This window comes from Salvia hispanica, chromosome 1 (assembly GCF_029641045.1).
Source record: "Salvia hispanica isolate PSC_SH4W2 chromosome 1, Shi_PSC_v1, whole genome shotgun sequence".
Lineage (NCBI taxonomy): Eukaryota > Viridiplantae > Streptophyta > Magnoliopsida > Lamiales > Lamiaceae > Salvia > Salvia hispanica.
Window position 1 is genome coordinate 61,881,547 of NC_142692.1, and position 24,850 is coordinate 61,906,396.

General features: G+C 34.1%; 1 protein-coding gene across 1 annotated transcript; it reads right to left on the reverse strand.

The window, feature by feature from the left end:
• Positions 1-16,316: 16,316 nt before the first annotated feature.
• Positions 16,317-17,567, reverse strand: LOC148934322 (agamous-like MADS-box protein AGL80). Its single transcript, XM_089064476.1, has 3 exons — positions 17,475-17,567; positions 16,455-16,899; positions 16,317-16,423 (listed from the first exon to the last, which is right to left on the reverse strand). The coding sequence occupies exons 1-3, from the start codon at positions 17,565-17,567 to the stop codon at positions 16,341-16,343; spliced, it is 621 nt and encodes a 206-aa protein (XP_088920602.1). The 3' UTR covers positions 16,317-16,340.
• Positions 17,568-24,850: the final 7,283 nt, after the last annotated feature.

The following is a 24,850-nucleotide window of genomic DNA, read 5'->3' on the forward strand; positions in this document are numbered from 1 at the left end:
ATAGTTTTGTGTTTATAGGTTGATATATTCTATATATTTTAGTTTGTCTTTTTATATACCTTCTTTTCTTTTTTTGGTTTTATAGGACTATCAAAGTGTGGCAAGTGTTCCTGAAAATACGTTTCAGAGTGATTGCCCGCCATGATTTTCTAAAGTCAGAAAAGTTATTCGAATTGGAGAAATTTGAGTTGGATCATGTTGCTATAATATTTAGAATGCACTTTGGAAGAGAGTATTGTGATCATTTTAAGTTTGAACTAGTTTTTGTTTCTTTTATTTACGAAAAAGAAATTGTAGTAACTATCGAATAATTTTGATAGGATTAAACTTTTTGATTGGTGATCACTTTGACTATGGTTGTTTTTCTAAAATTCAATTTCTATTACCATAGACAATAATTTACTGTATTTTGTTTTATATTTTTTATGGTCTATTGATGAAAAATTAATATAGTAATTAACTATTTTTTTACCATCTTGATATTATTAGCTACCGGCATTATAGTTTAATATAGCATAAGAACATTATATAATAGTGATTAATATACACAAGTAATATAAATTACTATTAAGCTATATAATCATAATTTATTGTGTTCAATGCCATTAATAAAAAAGAAGGTATAATATGAAATGTGATTATACTCTATTATGTTTTTATATGAGTATATATTATATGTAAATAATGAAATAGTTAGTTTATAATTTTAGCAATAATTTTTCTATTATGTAAAAGATATAGTGGAACTGTGGCAGATTTAAATATTATGCATAGTGTATATATGGTTACGTATGGTAATTATGGGATAATTTATAATTTCCATAATAGAAATTTTGTTAATTGACAGTGTGAATACGTAATATCCCAGCTGGAAATTGGGGCCTCTAAGTTTCCATGTGTCAATGTATTAGTGGTAGGACACACCACATAATATTTCCACCTTGGTATGTCAAGTCCATGGAATTTTTTCTCCTAGTTATAGCTGGTCATAATAGGGCATTACGATCAAGATACATATCAAGAAGTTAATAACACTATTCATTGTATATGTACTTTTACTAATCAACCCTTTACCAATATTAGAATTCTTCAATGTACTTTTTAGAAAGATTGATGCTAAATTGTCATATTATGGCCGATCATAATATTAAAAAATTATTAAAATTCTATGTATTTAATGCTAAATTGATGAAATTTATGCATCTAGAAAGTAATAATTTTTTAAAGACTAATGTACCCTCATATTAAATATAGTACGTAGTATGTAGTACTCCCCAATTCACATTTTGACTTATACTGATACTGATCACTTGCGCTTATATTTTTTTTTTATTTCTGCACTCATATTTTCTTTACTTTTTTTGTTTCTTTTAGGTATGTAGAGTATTATTTATTTGTACTGCCATTTTCTTTCCTAGATATTAGATTATATTATAAGTTTTTTTTTCTCGTATTATGCTACTATTTATTTTAATTGCTTTGATTTTTTATATTATACCCTATTACTATATTTTATCATTTATGTTATATTATTTGTAGTAAAAATCATACTTCAAATAAAAATATTCTTAATTTTTTTAATTGCTTTTTAATTTTTATATTATATTCTGTTATTTTTATTATTTTATATGATATTATTTTTAATAAACTAGTACCTCAAATAAATTTTTCTTGGTATTTACTATTTACAATTATATTTATATTTCATATAATTATATTTATATCATAATTATTTAGTTGTATAATTCGTACCCTTAAACCTTAAATCCTATATCCGCCACTGTTTGTATCCAATCAGTAATACTCCATTCGTCCACAAAAAATAGAGCACAATTATCATTTTTGGTCGTCCACAAAAAATAAAACACATTCATTTATAAAAAGTTTTCAACAAATAATAACCCTGCACATCATTAATAGATCCAACTCTAAGGCATGATGAAAAAAAATACTTTTTCCTAATTATTTCCCAATGCCTATATTTAGAAAACATTGAACCACACACTTTAGTTACGTAATTTAATTATTTTGATCAATTTTAACTATACTAATTATTTAATTATTATAAAATTGTTTAGCAATCAAGCACTTATTTGTAATCAAATACATATTTTATTAATTTAAAGTGAGGTACTAAAAATTATTCAGATGATTTAATATGTATATTAGTTTTGAAATCATAATAAAATATGCTGATGATATTTCAATTCTATTATTAGTGATTATTAATGTTTAGCTTCACTTACTTAGTTTAAACTAATTTAAAATATACTAGTATAACTTATCCTATTATTAAATAACTTGTGAATAAAATACATGTAAATACTATGACAATATATTTATACAAAAACAATTCAACTTTAGTTATACTACAAATTAATTCACTGTTTAATTATAATGAAATAATTTAATTTTAATGAAAACACATACTCCTACTATTATATAATATTAACAATTTGTCAAAATAATTCAGAGTTAAGTAGTATTTACTAAATTTTAAATTTTATAAGTAATTTTAATATAATATATATTTAACCTTGGTGTTATATCACAACCTACTCACTAATATGGAAACGTAATGCCACATATTTACAACTTATTTTGAAATTATAGAGAAAATTGATAAATTAAATCTTGGTATGTGAAGATTTAAAAAGTAAAACAAAAATAAATATATTACGATAGTAGTTGTATAACTTCATCATTACCTTATTGATTATATGTTATGGAGTATTGTAATAACTAAAATTTAAAAAACTATTATTTGTACAATATGGAGTAATAAAAATAAAAACGAAATGGTAAAAAAGTTAAGTAACAAATTACTCTAAAAAAGAATGGAATAAATTAAAGAAACTATAATTAAAAACTAAGGGTAATATTGTCAACTGATTAAGCATTAAATGAGTCAATTAAATTATTAATATCCAAAAGTATCTATATTTACTGAAATGTCATTTATAGCCAGCCACATTATGGCCACGTAGCTTTACTCTTTTAGAAATGAGGTGAAAGATTGAAACGGCAAAATGGAGATATAAAGTTAGTTTGAATTAAAGTTTTAATTTTATCATAATTTATTTATTTTAGGTACTTTCGTACAAACATTTAAAATAAAAAATAACTTAAAATTAATTTATTTATATATTATTGATATAGTTGTGTGTATACTGATTAGTATGAAAATTGTACTAATATCTTCACAATATACTACCTCCGTCTACAAAATATAGAATAGTTTTGTCATTTTGGGTCGTCTACCAAAACTGGACCTATTTCTAAATTTGGAAAGTTTTCAACTTTTTAATACTATTAATAATGTAGATCCCACAATCCACAAATATTTCTTCTCTCTTACCTTTTTTTCATCTCTCTTACTTTATCAGTTACACATTAAATCCAATGGTACATAAAATTATGTCTATTTTTAGTGGAAGGAGATAATACAATTTTTAAATTAACACAATACAAATCAAAATACTATAACGTCAAAAAATATAAACGCATTTTTTCCAATCTCTCTTGCCATATTAATTAAAACAAAACAAAAATAAAACATCAAGAGAACCACACTTTCCTCTTATTAATCTCTTCTGGCATAAGTAGTTTTATTTTAAGCAATAATATACGTCAAAATATTAGAGGGTGCAATGTACTTTATAGTAATTCTAATATGTATAGCTTTATTAAATGTTTTGAACTTGTCTAGAATCTCAACATCAGCTCAAAATATTTTGAACTCGTCTAGAATTTCAAACTTTTAATTATTAGATGTAGGTGCCCAAAACAAGAATATTCTCTTATAAATGATTTAAAATATTTTTGATCATTCCAAGAAACCGAAGGGAATGAACCACAAATGTCCGCATATATCAATTCTAAAATGTATAGCTTTATTGGTACCTAATTTTTTTTATGTTTGGCTTGTTTTCCTTCGATACATTGAACACATAAATCAAGTTCTGAAAAGATAAGTGTATTCAATATAATATCTGACACAAGTCTCACAATCCTTTATTTTGATATATAACCAAAACACTCGTGCCATAAATTACCAAATTTTCATTACTTAATTTTTGCTTAATCTATTTGATTCAAAATGTAAAGCTTCTAAATATGGAGCAAATGACCAGTATGACATATATATATGTGTGTTATTCAAGTCAGCTGCATGTTAGTGTCTTTAGGATTTGTTTAGGTCTAGGATTTATTTGTGTTTTTTTTAATGGGCTTAAAACTCAACTGCCTCAAACTGACGGTGAGAGAAATTGAGGGAGATAAGGCATGCTGGAAAACAGAAATCCCCCCCCCCCCCCTCCCAGGAGCTCCTTGTCAGTATAGATGATGCAAGTATGAAGGAAAAAACCCATCATTTAGGTCAGACACGAAAGCCCTCTTCAATGGTGAGTTAGAAGCCTAAAGTGGAACCACTTTCCACTAAAAAAACATAAGAAAAGAAGAGTGTTTGCCACATGATGTCTAGGGCAAGGTGACCGCGTGTAGCAAACCCTGAAGGCAGTAGGAAACCCCCCATCGAAAAAAGAAAAAAAAATACCTACCCTTTATAACCCCATTTTCTAACCTGATCTACACCCCAAAATAACCCACCAGCCACTGGGACTGTGTGTGTGCAAGGCATAAGGCAAGAAGGCATTTGGCCAGGAGGACATACAAGAAAAACCAGCTGAAGAAGAGAAAATCAAAGAGAAAGGAGAAAATCGACCGGGAAAATTCCAGGTCCAAAAAAATTATAAGAAGGAATAAGGGTGGCAAAGCCACGGGAAAAGATCGAAGAAAATGGTCGAAAAGACCTGACCACAAAAAAAGGGGAGAAAGAAGGAATAAGGGTGGCGAAGCCACAAAGAAGCCACTGACCAGTTGGAGGCCAATATCAGAAATTGTCCAGCCGAAGAGAAGCACTAGCCAGAAGCCTAAATGCACACAGTTCTCCCACATCAAATAAAGTAGTTAGTTTTTTAACCTTAGAGCCTTAGGAACCTCCACCCCAAACACTATAGCCCCGTTACAAGCCTTGAAGACCTTCAGGAGCTGCGCGTGAGATCTGAGTCCAAAGCATCTGTGGTTTAGCATTGAGAGAAGAACAGTCCTAGCATCCCCTGTGAGGAATGAGTGACTAAGTGAATCTAGTGTTTGGCATAGAGTTGGGTTTTCTTGACAAGCAGATGTACTGACTAGGGAGGAAAAGGGGGGCGGCGGAAGTTCAAGGCTGTCTAAGGCCGGATTGCACCTGATCTCAAGGGGAGGAATGGTTGAAAATATAGTTTGTTCTATGTGTTTTTTTTTTATGTGTCTATGTGTGTGTCGTTATTTGTTTTTCTTTCCTTTGTGTCAAAGTCTAGAGTCTTGTGTCTAGTTTAGGTAGAGTCGGTCGGGGGAAGTAACCAAGCTCGAATTCGACTTATTTCTTTTTGTTTGTCTTCACGCTTGAGGAAAAGCATGTGGTAAGTGTGAGTAGTTTGATCAGTCGTATTCTAAGCCTTGGTTACTGGTCAGTATATCGTGATTTGCATGTATTATCCGCAAAATAGTTGCTTAAGTGTGCAGTATAAAGTAGTCCAAGTCAGTAGGAGACGGTTCGGACAACGCAGGTGAAAGCGCTAAAAGGGTGCAATACTGACCAGGATGCATGCAAGAGAAAAGGCTCATGATGGAGAAGGAGGATAGTTGGGATGATCAACCATAAACAAGGGAAAAAAAGTTAATTCCCGAAGGAAGTCTACCCTAAAAGCAAGGGCAAGCCTCCCTATAAAAGAAGCCACTTGGAGAGAGAGAAACAGAGTTTCGAGTTCGAAAGTCCAACCACTACACTTAGTTAGAATTCTCTCTCGAATATCAGTTCCTTCAGCATTATCCACGTTCTTCTCGTTCCTCGCCACAACCATGGTCACCTGAAAGTCCAGACGTTCACCAGAGAGTCATCATCCGCCGTTCCAACCAGTTTGTCTCATAGCGGTAGCAGTTTCATCGCCCGGAGTGGATAAACAATCTTTAATCGCTTTCCTAGTTTAACTTTTACTAGCTTTCTTCGTTGTATCAGTTGCAAACTTAAATCTTGTTGCCTTTTGAAGTATTTCTATAAGATCCAAACGTTTTAATTATGAAGTTTATTTTTCGCATCTCTCTTTGGTTTGAATCTGCTTTATTCTGCCTAGGAAAGTTAGATCTAGTTATCACTTTTATTTTCTAAGTGTTTACGCATATTTTTGTTTGAGTAGGCTAAATCCAGAGTCGTTGATCGAAATTTCAAGTTCATGTTTCAGTTTAAGTTTTCGTGCATGAGTTTCTTGTTTTGCGTTGTCATCACCACCTTGCATGTTAGCCAGTAGGAGTAATCTACAGTTTAGCCGTTAATCTTTAAGTTTAAGCTTTTTAATCGATGATCTTGTGTTTGAGGTTGAGAATCTGTGTTCATCCATGGAGTTTGAGTTCATGTAATTTCTGTTGATACTTGTTGACGAAGAAAACATCACAATCCACTTTTACTTTGGACCACTTTTGCTTTTTAGTTACTTTTTACTTTTGTCCTTTACTTTAAGTTTGTACTCTCCAGACTTGTCAGAGTTGCCATCCAGCCACCAAATATACCCTGCTGCTCTAAATTTCCTCATTTTGTAACTGTCTACTTTCCACATGCCTCTGAGATACCTTGTCCCCTACTTTCACATACACAACCACATGTCAGTCACTTTCACGCCCACTAGTCAGTAGGGTACCATCTTTAATTTCCGTCTAGGTAGAATCTCAACCCAAAAGCGTGGTAGCTAACCAAAACCTCCCAGATTATCACCGCAATTACCCGAACGTGTCCATCTGTGGGATTCGACCCTTACCACCACTATACTAGCCAGTAGAAGTGGGTTTAGGAATTTATTTGATACCAGGTTCCGATCGTGCCAACAACTCAGCTAGGTTGAGATTTTATCCTGATCAGTTGGACGCACCTCTAATTTAACACAACACCGAAAACCTGCACTTTCAACGTTCTCGTAGAATTGCGGCTTGTCGGCGTCGCAAGATTCACCATCGTGAAACTCCCGTGCTTCAATTTCTTCCCGCGAATCCAATACATTCCGAAAATCGGGGAGATTTTTTCAATCCTTTGTTTAGTTGGTGTTTGAGAGGGAAAAGGGAAAATGGGAGGGAACGGAGTGTTTGAAATGAAGCGTATATTGTCAACTCCCTTGAATGACAATGCTATGTAGTAGGTGAAGGGGTTGGCAGCGGAAGCGCATTCATAAATCAATTACATAATAATCAGATCTATTTAGCGGATTATTTAGACAAATTCTATTCGCGTAATCATCTCACGTATCATGCTCATAACTCAAATAATCACATGCTTTAAATTAAATGAAATCTAAAACATGCTGTTCTAGGGTTTAGCCATTATACCTTGATGATTCTCCAAAGAATCGAAGATAGCTAGCGCCTTCTCCTCGTGAAGATCTTTAGTACAAAACCACGGATCTTCTGACTGGTTCCCGGACTGTGAACTGATATCAGGGTGGGCTGATCTCACCAGCGCACTAGGACTTAAATAGAGAAGACAGAAATCCTTTCCCACGGAGGAGAAAAATTCGACCTCTACTAGGAATAGAGAGGGCCGAAAATTTTGAGAGAAAAACAAGTGTATTTTCTGTCTCCTTTATTCTCCTATTTATAATAAGTCACATATTGGGCCCAGACAGGGATCTATGGAAGGCTTTGGATATGGGCTCCTCCAATTAGCATTTTACTAATTAAATTAAACCCAATTTAATATAAGCTTAAAATTGGAATATTACGAGCAGCCACTACAGAAGTAATACTGCACTCCCCATCCAAATCCGAAATTACAAGTACTTCGGGTTTCCAATACTTTATATTTATTTCCCGCACTTAAGATAGAAACATCCATTAATTAATTATTGTCTGCTATGGACTTAATTAATTAATATCTTGTTTATTCCAAGAGAGGACTCAGCAAGAAAATCTTATTTATTATTCATAGAGTAATTAAACTCCAACTAGCTAGGTTCCGAATAATAAAACCTTATTTCAAGCTTCTCTTGAGGATGTTATCAAACGAGACTCACCTCGCGCACGATTCAACATAATAGCAATCCTAGCACCGCCAGATACTAATCACCACTACCCAATATACCAGGCTTATTGGGTTACGAAAAACCCGCACCATTTGGTAAGTCAAAGTAGTGCATAATCAATACCGTATGCTCAATGCTAACGTACATTGATTTAGAAATAATTTACGAGACCTCGTCTTTCAGTAGATAGCATAAAGACTGTCTCGCTGTTAGATCCATTCAGTGCTATACCACACCAACGTCATCTTATTTCAGTAAGGCTTAGAAATAATCGGACTGACATTGCAACCTTTCACGATAGGTAGTCTAAGCCTATCTAGGTTGTGAAATTCTTCTTTTTCTTTGTTTAGAACTGACCGTGTTACCTTAAAGTGGACGACGCCCACAACCGGTCTACTAAAACAAAGACTTGGACTTTGTTAAATTACTTATACATTTAAATATGCAATTAACATCCATTAAATGTAAAATATAACAACATTATGACAAAAATAATCTGTTTATTCATTTGGAAAATAAAATAAGAGTTTTAACAGTATTCAATCACTCGAAAGGTGATTTCTAGTATACAAACTCTAACAGTAGGGCTGGCAATTTTTGACACCACACGATAACACGACACGAACCGGCACGAAATTAATGGGTTTGGGTCAGAGCTTATCGTGTTCGTATCCTTATCGGGTCGACCCATTAAGGACATGAAAATTTCATGTCGTGTTCGTGTCGTGTTTGTGTCGGGTTCGTGTTATTCGTTAACAATGCGTGTTCGTGTCGTGTTCGTGTTATCCGTTAACACATAATATTTTAATATTATTATTCTTATTAACACATAATATTTTAATATTATTATTCTTATTATTTTCATTTTTTAATACTTATTTTCGTGTCATTAATGGGTTCGTGTCGTGTTCGTGTCGTGTTGACCCGAAACGGTTCGTGTCGTTAATGGGTTCGTGCCGTGTTCGTGTCGTGTTCGTGTCTGAGGGTAGCGGGTCGTGTTCATGTTCGTGTTTGAGGTTTTCTTAACGGGTCGTGTTCGTGTTTGTTGTTATCTTGTTCGTGTCGTTATCGTGTCGCCACGATAACGACCCGACACGCACGATTTGCCACCCCTACTATGTAGCAATACCTATGAAACTACATTTCAACTCCCTAGAATCACAATGCTATGTTATTATGCATAGTACTCCCTTCTATCCGTGAATGAATGAGTTAAGCGAAGAAGCCTATCAAGCAGTTGCAATAGCTTTATAGGAGATGAACGAGAAGAGTCAAAGTGGGAGATATGTAATTGAAGAGTTGTGGAATACCAAAGAAACTTCACCTTGCGGGGATATCAGATCCAAGATCGGGTATATGATTGAAGACATAGACGATGTCAAAAACATCAATTGGTGTCAGTATGTAATATCTGTACTCAAATATGCACAAAAGAAATGGTTGAGTCCATTTTGTGCATGTAATCGCAGTGAACGTACCCCATTTTGTGGATGTAATCGAGCCCTTTCAGCAATGCTTTCGTGTATTGCCGGATTTCTGATTTTGACAGGCGGAGATCGGTGGAATTATTCAATTTGTCGGCCAAAGAGCCGCCGCAAGCGTATTCAAGCAGCAAATTTTGCAATTTCTCGCCATTCTCGTTAGTGACGCTCTCGCCAAAGCAGCGGATTATCTCTGGGCTCCCTGAGTTCATCGAGGATGAGTTTTTCTCTAATGAGAGAGGAAGAGCGGGAAAAGCCACATGACTTCACTGTTGGGGCTACCGCAGCGGAAGACACGGAAAACAAACAGGTTCTTAACGGATCTATTTAGGTGATTATGCATTCGACTCCAATTTCATGCAATAAACATAGATCTATAGATATAACAACAAATAAACACATAATCATGCATATTCGATGTAGATTCGATTGTTCGATTATTACCTCTTGATCCATCATTAGATTGACGTTGCTAGCTGCACCACCCGGAGATCCTTGGTTTATCGACCACGAATCTTTCGTACTATTCCCTTGTCCTTGATCATCCATCCGTGTGGGCGGATCTTAGATAATCAATTAAATAACTTTGAATGGATCTAGGAAAAACCCAATACAAACACGAAATTGTCTAGATCTAATCCTATGAATTATGATAGATCAAGAACAATAATCAAAACCCTAATTCTCCCACGTGCTAGGCACGAAAATCGAGACAAGTGAGAGAGAAGAGAGAGGCACTGACTTTGCCTCCTAGGGTTAGGTTTTGAGGTGCCTTGGATTGTATGCTAGGGTTTCCATTTCATTCATTATTTATAGTGGACCTTATTGGGCTAGTAAGGGGATCCATGGAATGACTTAAGTGTTGGGCTCACCCATTAGATAATTAACTAATTAAATCAAATGACCCATTATTTAATATATTATCAATGGAATATTATTTTGTTCCACTAAAGAATAATATTGCGCTCCCACTTAAATCACCAAATTACAAATAACTTGGGTCCATTTTATTTTATAATATTTCCCGCGTTTAAGATTATCTTGATCCGTCAATTTAATTCTTTTGTCTGCTACGTGACTAGAATTAAATTAATTCTCCAAAGAGTTTTTCTAGTTTGAAACTTTATTTATTATTCGTGGAATAAATTCCAACTGCATAGTTTTCTGAATAATAAATTCCTTTTTCAAACACCTCTTGGGGATCACCCCTTAGGGATTTAATCATACCACACTGGGTACGCGAATTCTATGAAATAATATTCCAATACCTTCATGTTATTCAATTACTACCACCCAAGATATCATGAACTTGAGTTACGTACAAACTCTCACATTGATAAGTCAAAGTGGCGTTTGATTGAATAAACAATATTGATATTAATATCATAGACTAGAAAATACTAAACTTTCTGAAATATATTCTTTCAGTAGATAGCAATAAAGAATTCATTTTGGATTAGATCCTTTCAGTGCTTTACCACACCGGTGTTACTAATCTCTTCTTAGGTAAGAGAGGATTATCACAAACACCGCAACGGTACCAATAGGTAGCCAAAGCCTATCTAGGTTGTGAATACGTTTTTCTTCTTACTAGATCTGGCCAAGTCCCCTACTGGAAAACTCATGAGGAGATTCATTGAATTTCCCTACTTGACCTTCTTAGTAAAAAGCCTTAGACATGTTTATCATATTTCAATAATAAACCATTATATTATATTATTTATTCTCATAATTAGGTAAACAAGTGGACGTGACGTTTCTCGTATACATGCACAAGCTGACTGTACAAAGGCATGTACGCTCGAAGCATCTTTTAGTATACAAACCCCAACATTCACTACCGTCAATGGAGGTAGCGTAGAATTGCGGCTTGTCGGCGTCGCAAGATTCACCATCGTGAAACTCCCGTGTTTCAATTTCTCTCCGCGAATCCAATCCATTCCGAAAATCGGCGAGATTTTTTCAATCCTTTATTTAGTTGGTGTTTGCGAGGGAAGAGGGAAAAGGGGAGGGAACAGAGTGTTTGAAATGACGCGTATATTGTCAACTCCCTTGAATGACAATGCTATGTGGCAATACCTATGAAACTACATTTCAACTCCCTAGAATCACAATGCTATGTAATTATGCATACTCCCTACCGTCCGTGAATGAATGAGTTAAGCGAAGAAGCCTACCAAGCAGTTGCAACAGCTTTGTAGGAGATGAACGAGAAAAGTCAAAGTGGGAGATATGTAATTGAAGAGTTGTGGAATACCAAAGAAACTTCACCATGCGGGGATATCAGATCCAAGATCAGGTATATGATTGAAGACATAGACGATGTCAAAAACATCAATTGGTGTCAGTATGTAATATCTGTACTCAAATATGCACAAAAGAAATGGTTGAGTCCATTTTGTGCATGTAATCGCAGTGAACGTACCCCATTTTGTGGATGTAATCGAGCCCTTTGAGCAATGCTTTCGTGTATTGCCAGACTTCAGATTCCGCCAGGCGGAGATTGGTGGAATTTTTCAATTTTTCCGCCAGAGAGCCACCGCAAGCGTATTCAAGCAGCAAATTTTGCAATTTCTCGCCATTCTCGTTAGTGATGCTCTCGCCGAAGCAGCGGATTATCTCGGGGCAATCCCTAAAGTCATCGAGGATGAGTTTTTCTCTAATAAGAGTGGAAGAGAGGGAAAAGCCACATGACTTCACCGCCATCAATGGAGGTAGAGTAGAATTGCGGCTTGTCAGCGTCGCAAGACTCACCATTGCGTAATTCTCGTGCCCTAATTTCTCGCTGCGAATCTAATCCATTCTGAAAATAGCGGGTATTTTTTCGAACCTTTGTTTAGTTGGTGTTTGAGAGGGAAGAGAGACAAGGAGAGGGAACAGAGTGTTTAGAATGACGCGTATATTGTCAACTCCGTTGAATGACAATGCTATGTAGTAATACCTGTGTAACTATATTTCAACTCCCTAGAATTACAATGCTATGTAATTATGCATAGTACTCCCTTCCGTCCGTGAATGAATGAGTTATACGAAAAAGCCAATCAAGCAGTTGCAACAGCTTTGTTGGAGATCAACGAGAAAAGTCCAAGTGAGAGATATGTAACCGAAGAGTTGTGGAATACCAAAGAAACTTCACCTTGCGGATATCTGATCCAAGATCGGGTATATGATTGAAGACATAGAAGATGTCAAAAACATCTATTGGTCTAAGTGTGTAATATCTGTACTCAAATATGCACAAAAGAAATGGTTGAGTCCATTTTGTGTATGTAATCGCAGTGAACGTACCCCCATTTTGTTGATGTAATCGATCCATTTGAGCAATGCTTTCGTGTATTGCCGGACTTTTGATTCCGGCAGTCGGAGATTGGCGGAATTGTTCAATTTGTCCGCCAGAGAGCCGCCGCAAGCGTATTCAAGCAACAAATTTTGCAATTTCTCGCCATTCTCGTTAATGACGCTCTTGTCGAAGCAGCAGATCACCTCTAATTTTGGGCCTTTAAATGTGACATATAATTTGGATTCTAACAGTGTAGTTGATACGATCATGGAGGCCGTGCGTCAAGGATTTCAGCTACAGCTGGATTCAACCGAAAACCGTCCTATCGAGATGATATCTGAAAGCTATGAAACTGCCACCATTGTCTTCTTCTTGGAAACGGCTTCGCGTGGGTATCTTGCACATCCCAATCGGAGTCCGAATGAGGGAGTTATGGCGGTTTTACGGAAGTCGCGCAGAGAAGACCGGGAGCTTCGGGAAAAACGCCCGGCCGGGCGTTTTTACTGTGCAAAACGCCCGGGGACAGGGAAAACGCCCAGGCCGGGCGATTATGCCGATTTTTTTAGATTTTGTGGGCCAACTTTCTATTTTTGGACCCATAGTATAAATACCTCTTGATGTCATTTTTTTTCTTTAGGTTTTTGCTGAATTATATGCTTGAGAGATTTGTTCCTCTTTGAGAGGGTTTCCTATCCAATTCCTAGATTTAGGTTGCTTGGTTCATCAATTCTTAGTGAAGTATGGATCAAGTAGAGCTATGCTTCAAGGTTTGTGGTTTCCTTGAAGATCTAGCCATGGATGCATGTTAGTATGTTGTAAGTGTTTTAGCTTGCCTCATCAATGACTATGTATCTCAATTTCCACCATATCCAATTCTATTTCCTTCTTTGTTTATCTTAGTTTCCTATTTCTTGTTGGGTTGCCATTATTGATACAATAGAAAATCTACTTCACAAAAATATTAGATCAATCACCTACAAATTGGGTAAATCCTTGGGAAATGGATCACAAAATACATGGATCCACATCAGTAGTGTAAATAAATAATGTTTTTTTTTTAATTGAATACTAGAATTTATGTTTAACTCTATTATTATCATTATTACATTATAAAGCAAGGTTCTAATTTAGATTTTAATTTATTGTACTTCGTATATATTTTTTAAATCAAATTATATTTGTATATTAATATCTTGAATATTTTTTATTACTCTTTGGTATATCAAACATATTTTTAGAATTTTTAGAATTTGAAATGTTTCATTTATTAGGAAAGGAGAAAATTATTAATTTAGAGTAGGACAAGATGAGTATATTTTTTTTTGAATATTTTTTGAAGTGTTTTGATAATTTTTCTAAAGTTTTATTAATACTTCCTTTGTTCCACAATAATTGTCACTCTTTTACATTTCTCTTCATCCCACAATAATTCTCACACTTCATTTTAATTCTAAATGGTAAGTAATTTTGGGACGGAGAGAGTATAAATTAACTAATTAAATTGATATATTACTTTATTAAATATTTTTTCAATTTATTATATTGAATTTATTTAAAATAAATATAAATTTTATTTATGTTTAATGTTCAAGTCATATAATTACTAAAGATAGTATACATAGTTAAAATTGAGTTGAATTTGATTTATTCTATAATATAGTACTCCAGTATATTGTTATTCAAGATATTTACTCATATTTTTAATTTTAGGCTTCTCAAAATACTGAAATATGTGTGTATAAATATTATCTATTGAATTTAAATTTGGCTAAAGTGAATATATTAATTGTAAAATTTTTACTTTATTTCAGTATTTGCTTGCTTATGTCGGCCTATTTCTAAAAAGACGTGTTTTTAGTAATGGGCAACTGTAATAGGTACAAAATTTTATTTTATAGTGATGAGGTTGATGATACTTTTGATTCTATTATTTTCTATGATTAAAGTGTAGTTGATTTTTTCTATATTGATTTTAAGTACTTTAATGTATTTTTTAAAATAAATTTTGATTAATAATCTCTGTTTAATGTTAGTATTATTCTATTTATTTGATTAGTATTATTGTTGATAATCTCAAGTTAGTGTGAACAAATCACTTGAGTCGTGCAACATATAAGGTTTGACACATAATAAGGAACATTATATATTTTTCATTGTATATAATTTATGTCGGAGATGTATTTTAATTGGTTAAACATTTTGCATATCTTTAATAATATTCATTTGGCTTTTGGACATGCATCCTAAGTTGCGTAAACTATAAGGAATTATATCAATTAATGTATGACATATACTTTGTATCCCTTATTAGTGTCTATCTTCATGCTAATAAGCTTCATCCTTCTATCTATATCCCTAAACTGTGAATCTTACTAAATTATAGTTATAGAAAATGTTGAATGTTTTTTCAAAATACATATTCCATCCGTTCGTGAAATGTTATCCAATTTTGCCATTTTGGTCAATCAGTAGAAAGTTGTCCACTTTGCTTTTTTCTATGTTTGGTGAATAGACCCCACTAATTTTCACTAAATCTTTACACTCACATTCTATTATAAAACAAATATATAAATATGAGATCCTCATTCCATTGACATTTTCAACTCACTTTTCTTCATTTTTCTTAAAACCTATGTCAAGTCAAACTTGTGTACAATATTTCATGGACGGCGGGTGTATAATTTAATTTAAACGTTAGTAATGTTTATTAAAAATATACAATATGCCTATTAAATTTTTTTAATAATTAATACTCCCTCCGTCTCATAATAGATGTCACACATTCCTTTTAAGTTTGTCTCACAAAAGATGCCAGTCACATTTTCTTTTTTTAGAAAAAATTCTCTCACATTAATATAAATATATTATTTTCTCTTTTCACTTAACACACAAAATAATACTTCCTAATAGTCCTGACATAGTTTTGTAACTTCGATGCAAATAATGTTGACATAGTTGTCACTTGGATTCGTCAATCGAACAATATATTATCTCAAGAAAAAATCTCCATTTTTCATGGTAATTAAAGCCAAAGTTTGAAAACACAAATTTCTATTAATGGAGAGGTAAATGGAGAGGTAAAACTAATATAACTACCATATTTACCTTTTCTTCATGAAAATATATTCTCCAATGGGAGAGGTATTTGAGAAGGTATTATACCTTTTCTCATTTTGAAGAGGTATCTTTACCTCTCCATCAATGGAGAGGTAAAATCATATAACCACCATATTTACCTTCTTTTCATAAAAAATCATTCTCCAAGGGAGAAGGTATGTGAGAAGGTATTACACTTTATGTTTTTTTAATGCTTTTGTACTACTATTTTATTTTATTTAAATGATATACTTTTCCATATATCTTTTATCCTTGGAGTTAATTGATTTTTAGAAAGGTATATTGCACTTTTTGAGAAAGTATAAACATGATATATCCTTTTCATTTACCATATCCCCTATTAAAAAAAAAAAGGTCTCAAGAGAAGAATGCATTAGACCACACAGAAACACCCTGATTTCCACCGTCGTTAAACGGCACAATCATCTCCTCCCTCCAATCTGCTGATCGCCGCCGGGATTCACCATCCACCCGCAAACATCTGCTGCTGCTGCGTCCTCTCCTCCGGCTCCGCCGCCACCGGCGCCCCGCGATCCTTCCCAATCGACTCGGTCCTCTTGTAAATCTCCTTCAAGTTGTAATCGAGCATCCAAGCGACGTCGTTTAGGTCGGGAAGGCCGAGGCCGTGGAGGCCGCCCTTCCCGGTGAGGCAGTGGTACATAAGGTGCGTCACCTCCTTCTCCCGATTCTCCTTGCGGAGCTTCTTCAGCTGCTCGGCCGCCTTCGCAATGCGGCCACGGATGAACGACTCCTGGTTCACCATCTTCTTGCTCTGCTCCATCTCCGGCATCCGCTTGAACTGCGCCACCACGCGCCCCGCCCCCCGAGCGTCCGGCCACACGTCTGGCTGCGACTCGTACGGGCTGTACACGATCGCGCACGACTCGATCCCGCATAGCGTGCTCAGCTCGCTCACCTAAATTGTTATAATAAGGGGCAGACACAAGACACAGAAAGAAATCATCACTGATAAGGGCTATTTTTTTAAAAAAAAATTTAAATTATAATCACCTAATCAGAAGTGGACACATAAATCATCACTAATATGGCCTAAAAAAAACTATAATCACCTATTTAGGAGCGAACTCAAAAATCATCAATGATTAGGGCATTTTTTGTAAAAAAATTTATTTAAACTATAATCACTTAATCAGGACCAATACATAAATCATCACCGATAGAAGCTGTATTTTTAAAAAAAAATATATTTAAACACTAATCAACTAATTATCGCTGATCAGAGGTTTTTTTAAAAAAAATACTTAATCTATAATCATTTAATAATGACCAATACATAAATCATCACTGATAGAAGCTGTTGTTTTAAAAATTAAATTATAATCATGTACTACTGGTTTAGCTCATTCATAGTGGGTTTTATAAAAAAAAATACATAAAATTGATATAAATTTCAAAAAATTAATTATGAAAGGAAAAAAAAAAACATGTTTGATAGGGGCTTAAGCCTAGAGATCTTCCTATGTGTGTCACCTTCTTCATCAAACCCTTCTTCCTCTTCTTGAATGTCGCCTTACGAGCTGAGTCGTTGCTGATGAACGCGAGCTTCACTTTCTTCCGAGTCATTGCGATCGTCGATCGATATGTCTAGTATGCTAATCTCATCTTTGCTCTCTCTGTATAATATATGTGCATGTGTTTTAGGGGATCATTGATTTTAATTCAAATTAATATGGAAGATTCGGGAGCCTTAATGCTCCAACCTTTTTGGTAATAAGCTTTTAGTGTCCAAGATAATCATATCATCTTCTCACATTTTAAAAATCTGAGATTTTTCTACACAATACTTCATCTACAATTCTCTGTATCAGTGGTCTTTTGCATAATTAGTACTACTATAAAAAGTGCATTAATTTTGACATAGTCAAACATAGCCCAAGATAGGGACGTAGACACGATGACTGGTTTGTATGAGTGTTGTGAGTCGCAAAAAAAGGGAAATTTGAGAGATAAGAGAAAATATGTAAAGTTGAATAACAATAAAAGAAAGTTATATGTAAAAGATAGTGAAATGAATGGACTAATCTATTTAAGTAATATATCTATTTCAATAGTCTTGGCTAATGCAGTAATGACTAACTGAACGAGCTGTTTATTTTCTGTTTGGACCATTTGTGATAATTTTAGTATTTCGTACAAGCTCTTATTTACATACCAAACTGATAAATTTTTCGATCATAATTTTTGGTTAATCTTATAACTATCAAAATTTGTGAATTTAATTATAATTTTGTATGTTTCTCAATTATTTCATATAATTTAAATATTGATGAAATTTGTGGTGACTTTTGTAACTTTTTATTATTATGTGTTTTCCACTTACATAATACAGTAATTATCTATAAATTGACTACCAAAATATAGAAAAGTTAGATTACCCATACGTTTAATAAAAATTGTGATTTAAATGACAAATTTTTTTAATATATTAGTTGTATAAGACAATGTTATATTTTAATTTGCTGATTTTGAAAGTTATAAAATTGACCAAAAGTGAATCAAATGTTTTGATTTAAATGACATGTTTTTGTGATTATAAAATTCTAAACTACCAAGTCATATTATTTTTAATTATATAGTTTTTGATAGTTATAGTTAAGAGTTTGAAGACTATAAAGTTAAATTGAATAATCAATTTTGAAACTAAAGATTACCAATACAGAATAAAAGAATGGTGTTCAAGTGTCGTGATGATTATTGTTGAACAACCTAAAGTTAAGTAGTACTATTATGTAATTTGAATATTATTCGGATCTTTACTTTGAATTTGAAGTTTAGTTTATAGTATCTTTTTTTATATGTACATATAAACTCACTGACCAAAAAAAAAAAAAAAAAACTTTTCGTCATATTACTTTCGACATGTCATTTTTTTATCACACGATACAAAACTTTAATCATTTTAACATAGATTTTGATAGTAGTTGAACAACACAATGTGAAAGTAACGGTAGTATGATAAAAAAAGAAAATTATACTGTGAGTGAATTAAGTGAATAACATAGATATATAAACAAGTGCGGAGAAGTATATATGAATGGAAAAGGTCTATTTCGAGTTTTTAACATTCGATGGCAACTCGACCAGCCACTGTCGGGTGCAGCCATGTTCGCGTATTCCGTTAGCATTAGTATATATTCTTATTGCTATCCTGTCACAGTTTATTTGTCCATGCATCCACATCATAACGACAAGATTGTTTATGGAATAACAACTTCATGTGTTGGTGAAGCTATAATCATCCGTACAGCATGTATGTTTCTAATGGTATTATATACTCAATATGGAATCACGAATGTACTTCCATCATCAACACGTTACATAGTTAGTTTGAATACAAAGTTGTTATCTTAGAGTATCAACAACTACTAGCTTAATATGTTGAAATAATTGAATGTACAATTATATAAAGCTCTCTATGATGATTAACTGAAAACGACGGAGAAGGAGCATAAATTGTAGAGCAGAAACGTACCTTGATCCATAACGAATTGAACGGTAGAATTGCTTTGCAGTGGCTATGGATCTTCCAAACGATCAGAGACATTCTTCTCAATAGTCTGCCGAGAGAATACAAAGATATCGAATATTCTTCTGACGTTTGGGGACCATAACCCTAGCTTATATTTATATTAAATATAAACCCCTTTATTTTCTATTCGGTTCCTCATCAAATAGAAAATCCCTTATGATATCTACACTTATTTCCATAACAAATAAATACACTTTATCCCAAACTTTAATTTTTAAAAGATCACTTTAATTGGGCAACTGAAAGATAGTCATACACATTAAATTAGTCAAGTGGAAGTCCAAATTTCCAACTATCTCCCACTTGGGCAACACATGACACCAAATAAATGTGTACAAACCGAATGAGCGCTCAAATATGCTATCACATAATGTATTTCCGAACAATCTTATTGTCAACCATATCGGCATAGGACTAAAGAGGCAGTCACCATATTTTTTCATGATTAAACCCATCAGTAATCACATATGCAAACATAATCAACAACAGATCAATTATGGAGTGTAGCATGGAAATTTCATGCAAGGTGACCATATATGTCTATTTCCAACTGGTCCTCCCAAATCTTTAGTGAGATCAAACCAAAACCAAATTACAAAAGTAATGGACAAAACATAATACCTTATTTCTGCAGAGAATAACATGAACTTCATGTTCAAAACACAATATAGAGCAATAACTAAAATTACTCCCATTGAACGGAAGTATCCTTAAACAACATAACACCTATTTGGGCTACATGCCCATGAAAAACCTTGAGTGATAGTCCCTTAATGACTAGATTTGTAAACATCAAATCAATTCCTAGGCTCTATATGTATTTGTCCATTCCGAACCATTTATTTAACAACCAGGAAGCTCCTGTTGTTTTAGAATATAATACTGCAGAGTTATTGTCACAACATAACTTAAGTGGTCTTTCAATACCTTTAACAATATGCAGCCTAGTGACAAAATTTTGCAGTCATGTTCAATAACTAGATGCCCGAAACAAGTTACGAATTCTGTTATCATGGCAGAAGTAGCTACAAGTGTTTGCTTAGCACTTCTCCACGAAATGGCTTCACAGTCAACAGACACACGCAACCTAAAATGGATCCTTTACTGTATTGGCATCTAACAAAATCAGAATCAAAATATCTAATGATCTCTTCAAATGATCTGATTTTCTGTATGTGAGCATGTAATGCTTAGTTCTCTGCAGTATCTCATAACCCGTTTTGCTGCTTCCTAATGATCCATGTCGGGTTAACGAGATATCTGCCACAATAAAAACCAAATTGGGTCTAATACATACTTGAGCACACATTAGGCTCCCAATAGCCAAAGCATAAGCAACATTTTGCATTTTCTGAATCACAAGATTTATTTTAGGGCACTGAATGAGACTAGGTATGTCTCCCTTAGTCATAGGGGTATTTCTTTACTTGCAATTATGCATCTCAAATACTTTAGGCACTTTTTCACTATATTCCTTTTGTGACAATCGAAAATTATTTCTTTCAATTCCAAATACAAAAGAGGCTTCCCCAAGATCTTTCATCTCAAATTTCCTCGAGAGAAAATTCTTGGTGTTGTGCACCATTTCCTTATTGTTAATGCCAATCAATATGTTATTGACATACAATACCAAGAAGATGCATTTGCTTCCACTGAACTTGTGATACATACAACCATCAATAGCATTCTTTCTGAATCAAAATGAAAGAACTGCTTCATAAAATTTGCGGTACCTTTGACGAGAGTCTTAATTGAGGTTGTTGAGATTGACTTTAAATGATATCATCTTGAGGTTCTAAATCTACTTCTTCTTCAATGATAGTAATTGATACCTGAACATTGTTAGAAGCAGTAGTAGGTGTCTGTACAGACTCCTCCTCAAAAGTAATGTTCCTTAACACATTCTTCCCCCCAAACTCAACATCCTCAAGGGATACTATATATCTCGTCCCAAAAAATCAGTTCCTTTTGTGCGATCATAATTTTTTTTTAAAAAAAACCCTATATTTTTCTGGATAACCAAAGTGAGATATTATGCTATAGTCTTTAATTCCTCTCTCCAAAGCGAATGTGACAAGGAAGAATGATAAATCATACTCCTTCACATATCTTTTAGAGTTCTATTTCATCTTTCAGCAACACCACTCATGCTAGGCGATCCCGACATGGTGTACTAATGGACGATCACTCTTCCGAATGGAGGGCAAAAGGTCTTTGACATTGTTCACCTGAGTAGTCATTTCTTTCGTAGTATTCGTCACCACGACAAGATTTGTCTTTCTTAATGCCTTTGTTGAGTTGGAGCTCAACTGATGTGAGCCTCGCTGGCTCGCCAAGACGTCGCGACACCTCTCCGAACGAATCAGCCTCTCGTCGACTGTATGGCTTGCGATATTGGTCGCAAAAGGGCTGCGACATGGCACCCCGCAAGTTGTAACATCTTTAACACGAACATGCTTCGAAATATGGATGAAAATTGCAAGAAGTCGTTGTAGACATGGCATTCCTACAACTTCACAATATGGATGAATATGAGTTCGACGTGAAATATGGAGGTGGATATGGAATGAATGATGCCACGATTGAGGGCGGAAACTCAATCGATAAATCGATAGACTATTCGAAAACGAACAATTTGCTACAAGAATTCGAATTGGAAAAATCAAGAGTAAAAAAACTCAAGAAACACACTCAATTTTATTTATAAAAAAACTCGTCTTTGCTTCTCGACTCATATTACACGCCTTTTATAGGCAAACTATGAAACCTAAAAAGCTAATAAATCTCTTAATGAGATAACTACTAATCTTAACTCTAATAAAATATAATTAATAAAGTAATAGCCTAACCAAATCCTAACAAATACCTAAACCACGTAAACCCTAAACACTAGTAATATTAATAATATTAGTAACTATGCATTAAACAATAAAATAATCAAAAGGAGATATCAAATATAATGTTTTGAAATCTTCTCGGCACTCTCTCCATATCTCCATTCTTCACAAACTCATCTCTTTATCTTTTCTTTCATGTTAATCTTCCCATTTTTTAGCCAACTCAATACTTCGAACCAAGATATACTTCCTCTTCTCGTTCGTAGCTTCGTGCTCGAGACGAGGATCACATCACACTCTCCCTCTTCAAAAGGATTCGACCTCGAATCCTCGAAATCTACATTCTTGGTCGCAATGCAAATTCCTTCACTAACTTTCAGATTCAATGACTCTCGCTGTCTCTTTCCTTTACCAAAGTATCGTTGTTGAATAGGTATATGCATTCGTTGTCGAGATCGCTCCCATCTCTTTCGTGATTTAAGTGGTTGGTGTCTCAACTTTCGGCGATACTTAAACTGCATTGTTCGTTGTTGGATCAACTTGTGAGGCCGTGATTTGCTTGAATCCCTTCGTTGTAAATCTCTCATTGTAATGGCTAGTAATTGGTCAGCTTTGGTAACACCAATTCTTTTCACAAAACACAAATTTTGAGTTGGACTTGTAGTTGTAGAAGCCTCAAGCCTAATACATCTAATGTAATGGCCTGACTTCAACACAGGAGCTAAACCTATCGGCATTAGGATCTCAACATTTGCGCAACTTGGAACAAGAAGTGGACCAACTATTTCCTCCGAACCTATTTCTTCCTTCATCTCCAAATTTTCTTTTTCTTCTTCTAGAAGAATTGTTTCCTCGGCAACGATTGATAAAGGAAACTCTTGCTCTTCCTTTCTCGGAGCATTTGTTTTCTCCCGTTGCAATTCACGCTGCTGTCGCCTTAATTCCTCACAAGCTTTTTCGAGCAGCAACTCGATCTTTGGCTCCAATCGACGCATCAACTCTTCAAAGAAATCATCCTGCCCAGCCCAGTAGCCGAGGTACACATGGGTGTCTTCGACGGTTGGGTCAGTGCACGGGCTAATTGATGGTGTCGCGTAGCTCTGATACCACCTGATGTGAGCCTTGCTGGCTCGCGGCGTTCTCGCGACACCTCTCTGAACGAATTAGCCTCTCGCCTTCGCCACGGCTCGCTATACTTATAATATATCGAAAATAAAGAATCTGCCATGACATTCCTCCAGTTTAAGATGGATATTTGGAAAATAATTACAATATGGTGGATGTGGATTCGACAGGAAATATGGAGGTGGATATGGAATGAATGATGCCACGATTGAGGGCGGAAACTCAATCGATAAATCGATAGACTATTCGAAAACGAACAATTTGCTACAAGAATTCGAATTGGAAAAATCAAGAGTAAAAAAACTCAAGAAACACACTCAATTTTATTTATAAAAAAACTCGTCTTTGCTTCTCGACTCATATTACACGCCTTTTATAGGCAAACTATGAAACCTAAAAAGCTAATAAATCTCTTAATGAGATAACTACTAATCTTAACTCTAATAAAATATAATTAATAAAGTAATAGCCTAACCAAATCCTAACAAATACCTAAACCACGTAAACCCTAAACACTAGTAATAATAATAATATTAGTAACTATGCATTAAACAATAAAATAATCAAAAGGAGATATCAAATATAATGTTTTGAAATCTTCTCGGCACTCTTTCCATATCTCCATTCTTCACAAACTCATCTCTTTATCTTTTCTTTCATGTTCAAGATATACTTCCTCTTCTCGTTCGTAGCTTCGTGCTCGAGACGAGGATCACATCAACAACATCAGCCCAAAATATTTTGAACTTGTCTAGAACCTCAGACTTTTGATTATTAAATGTAGGTGCCCAAAACAAGAATATTTCCTATGAATGATAAAAATTATTTTTGATCATTCAAAGAAACCGAAGGGAATGAACCACAAACGTCTGTATATATCAATTCTAAAATGTATGGCTTTATTGGCACCTAATTTTTTATGTTTGGCCTGTTTTCGTTCGATACATTGAACACATAAATCAAGTTCTGAAAAGATAAGTGTATTCAATATAACATCTGACACAAGTCTCACAATCTTTTATTTTGATATATAACCAAAACACTTGTGACATAAATTACCAAATTTTCATTACTTAATTTTCGCTTAACCCATTTGATTTAACATGTAAAGCTTCTGAATATAAAGTAACATAATTAAGCATGTAAAGATTGTCACGCCATATGCACTTAAGCAAATAGTGCCCACAATACTGGAATTATTTGAAGGAAGAAACTTACAATTTATGAATGAACAAGATAAACCAAATTTGTCCAAAGTAGAAATAGATACCAAATTCAGTCTAAATGACTGTACAATAAAGTATCCTTCAAAACCAGAATAATTCCAGTCTTTAATAACAATCTACAATGCCCAA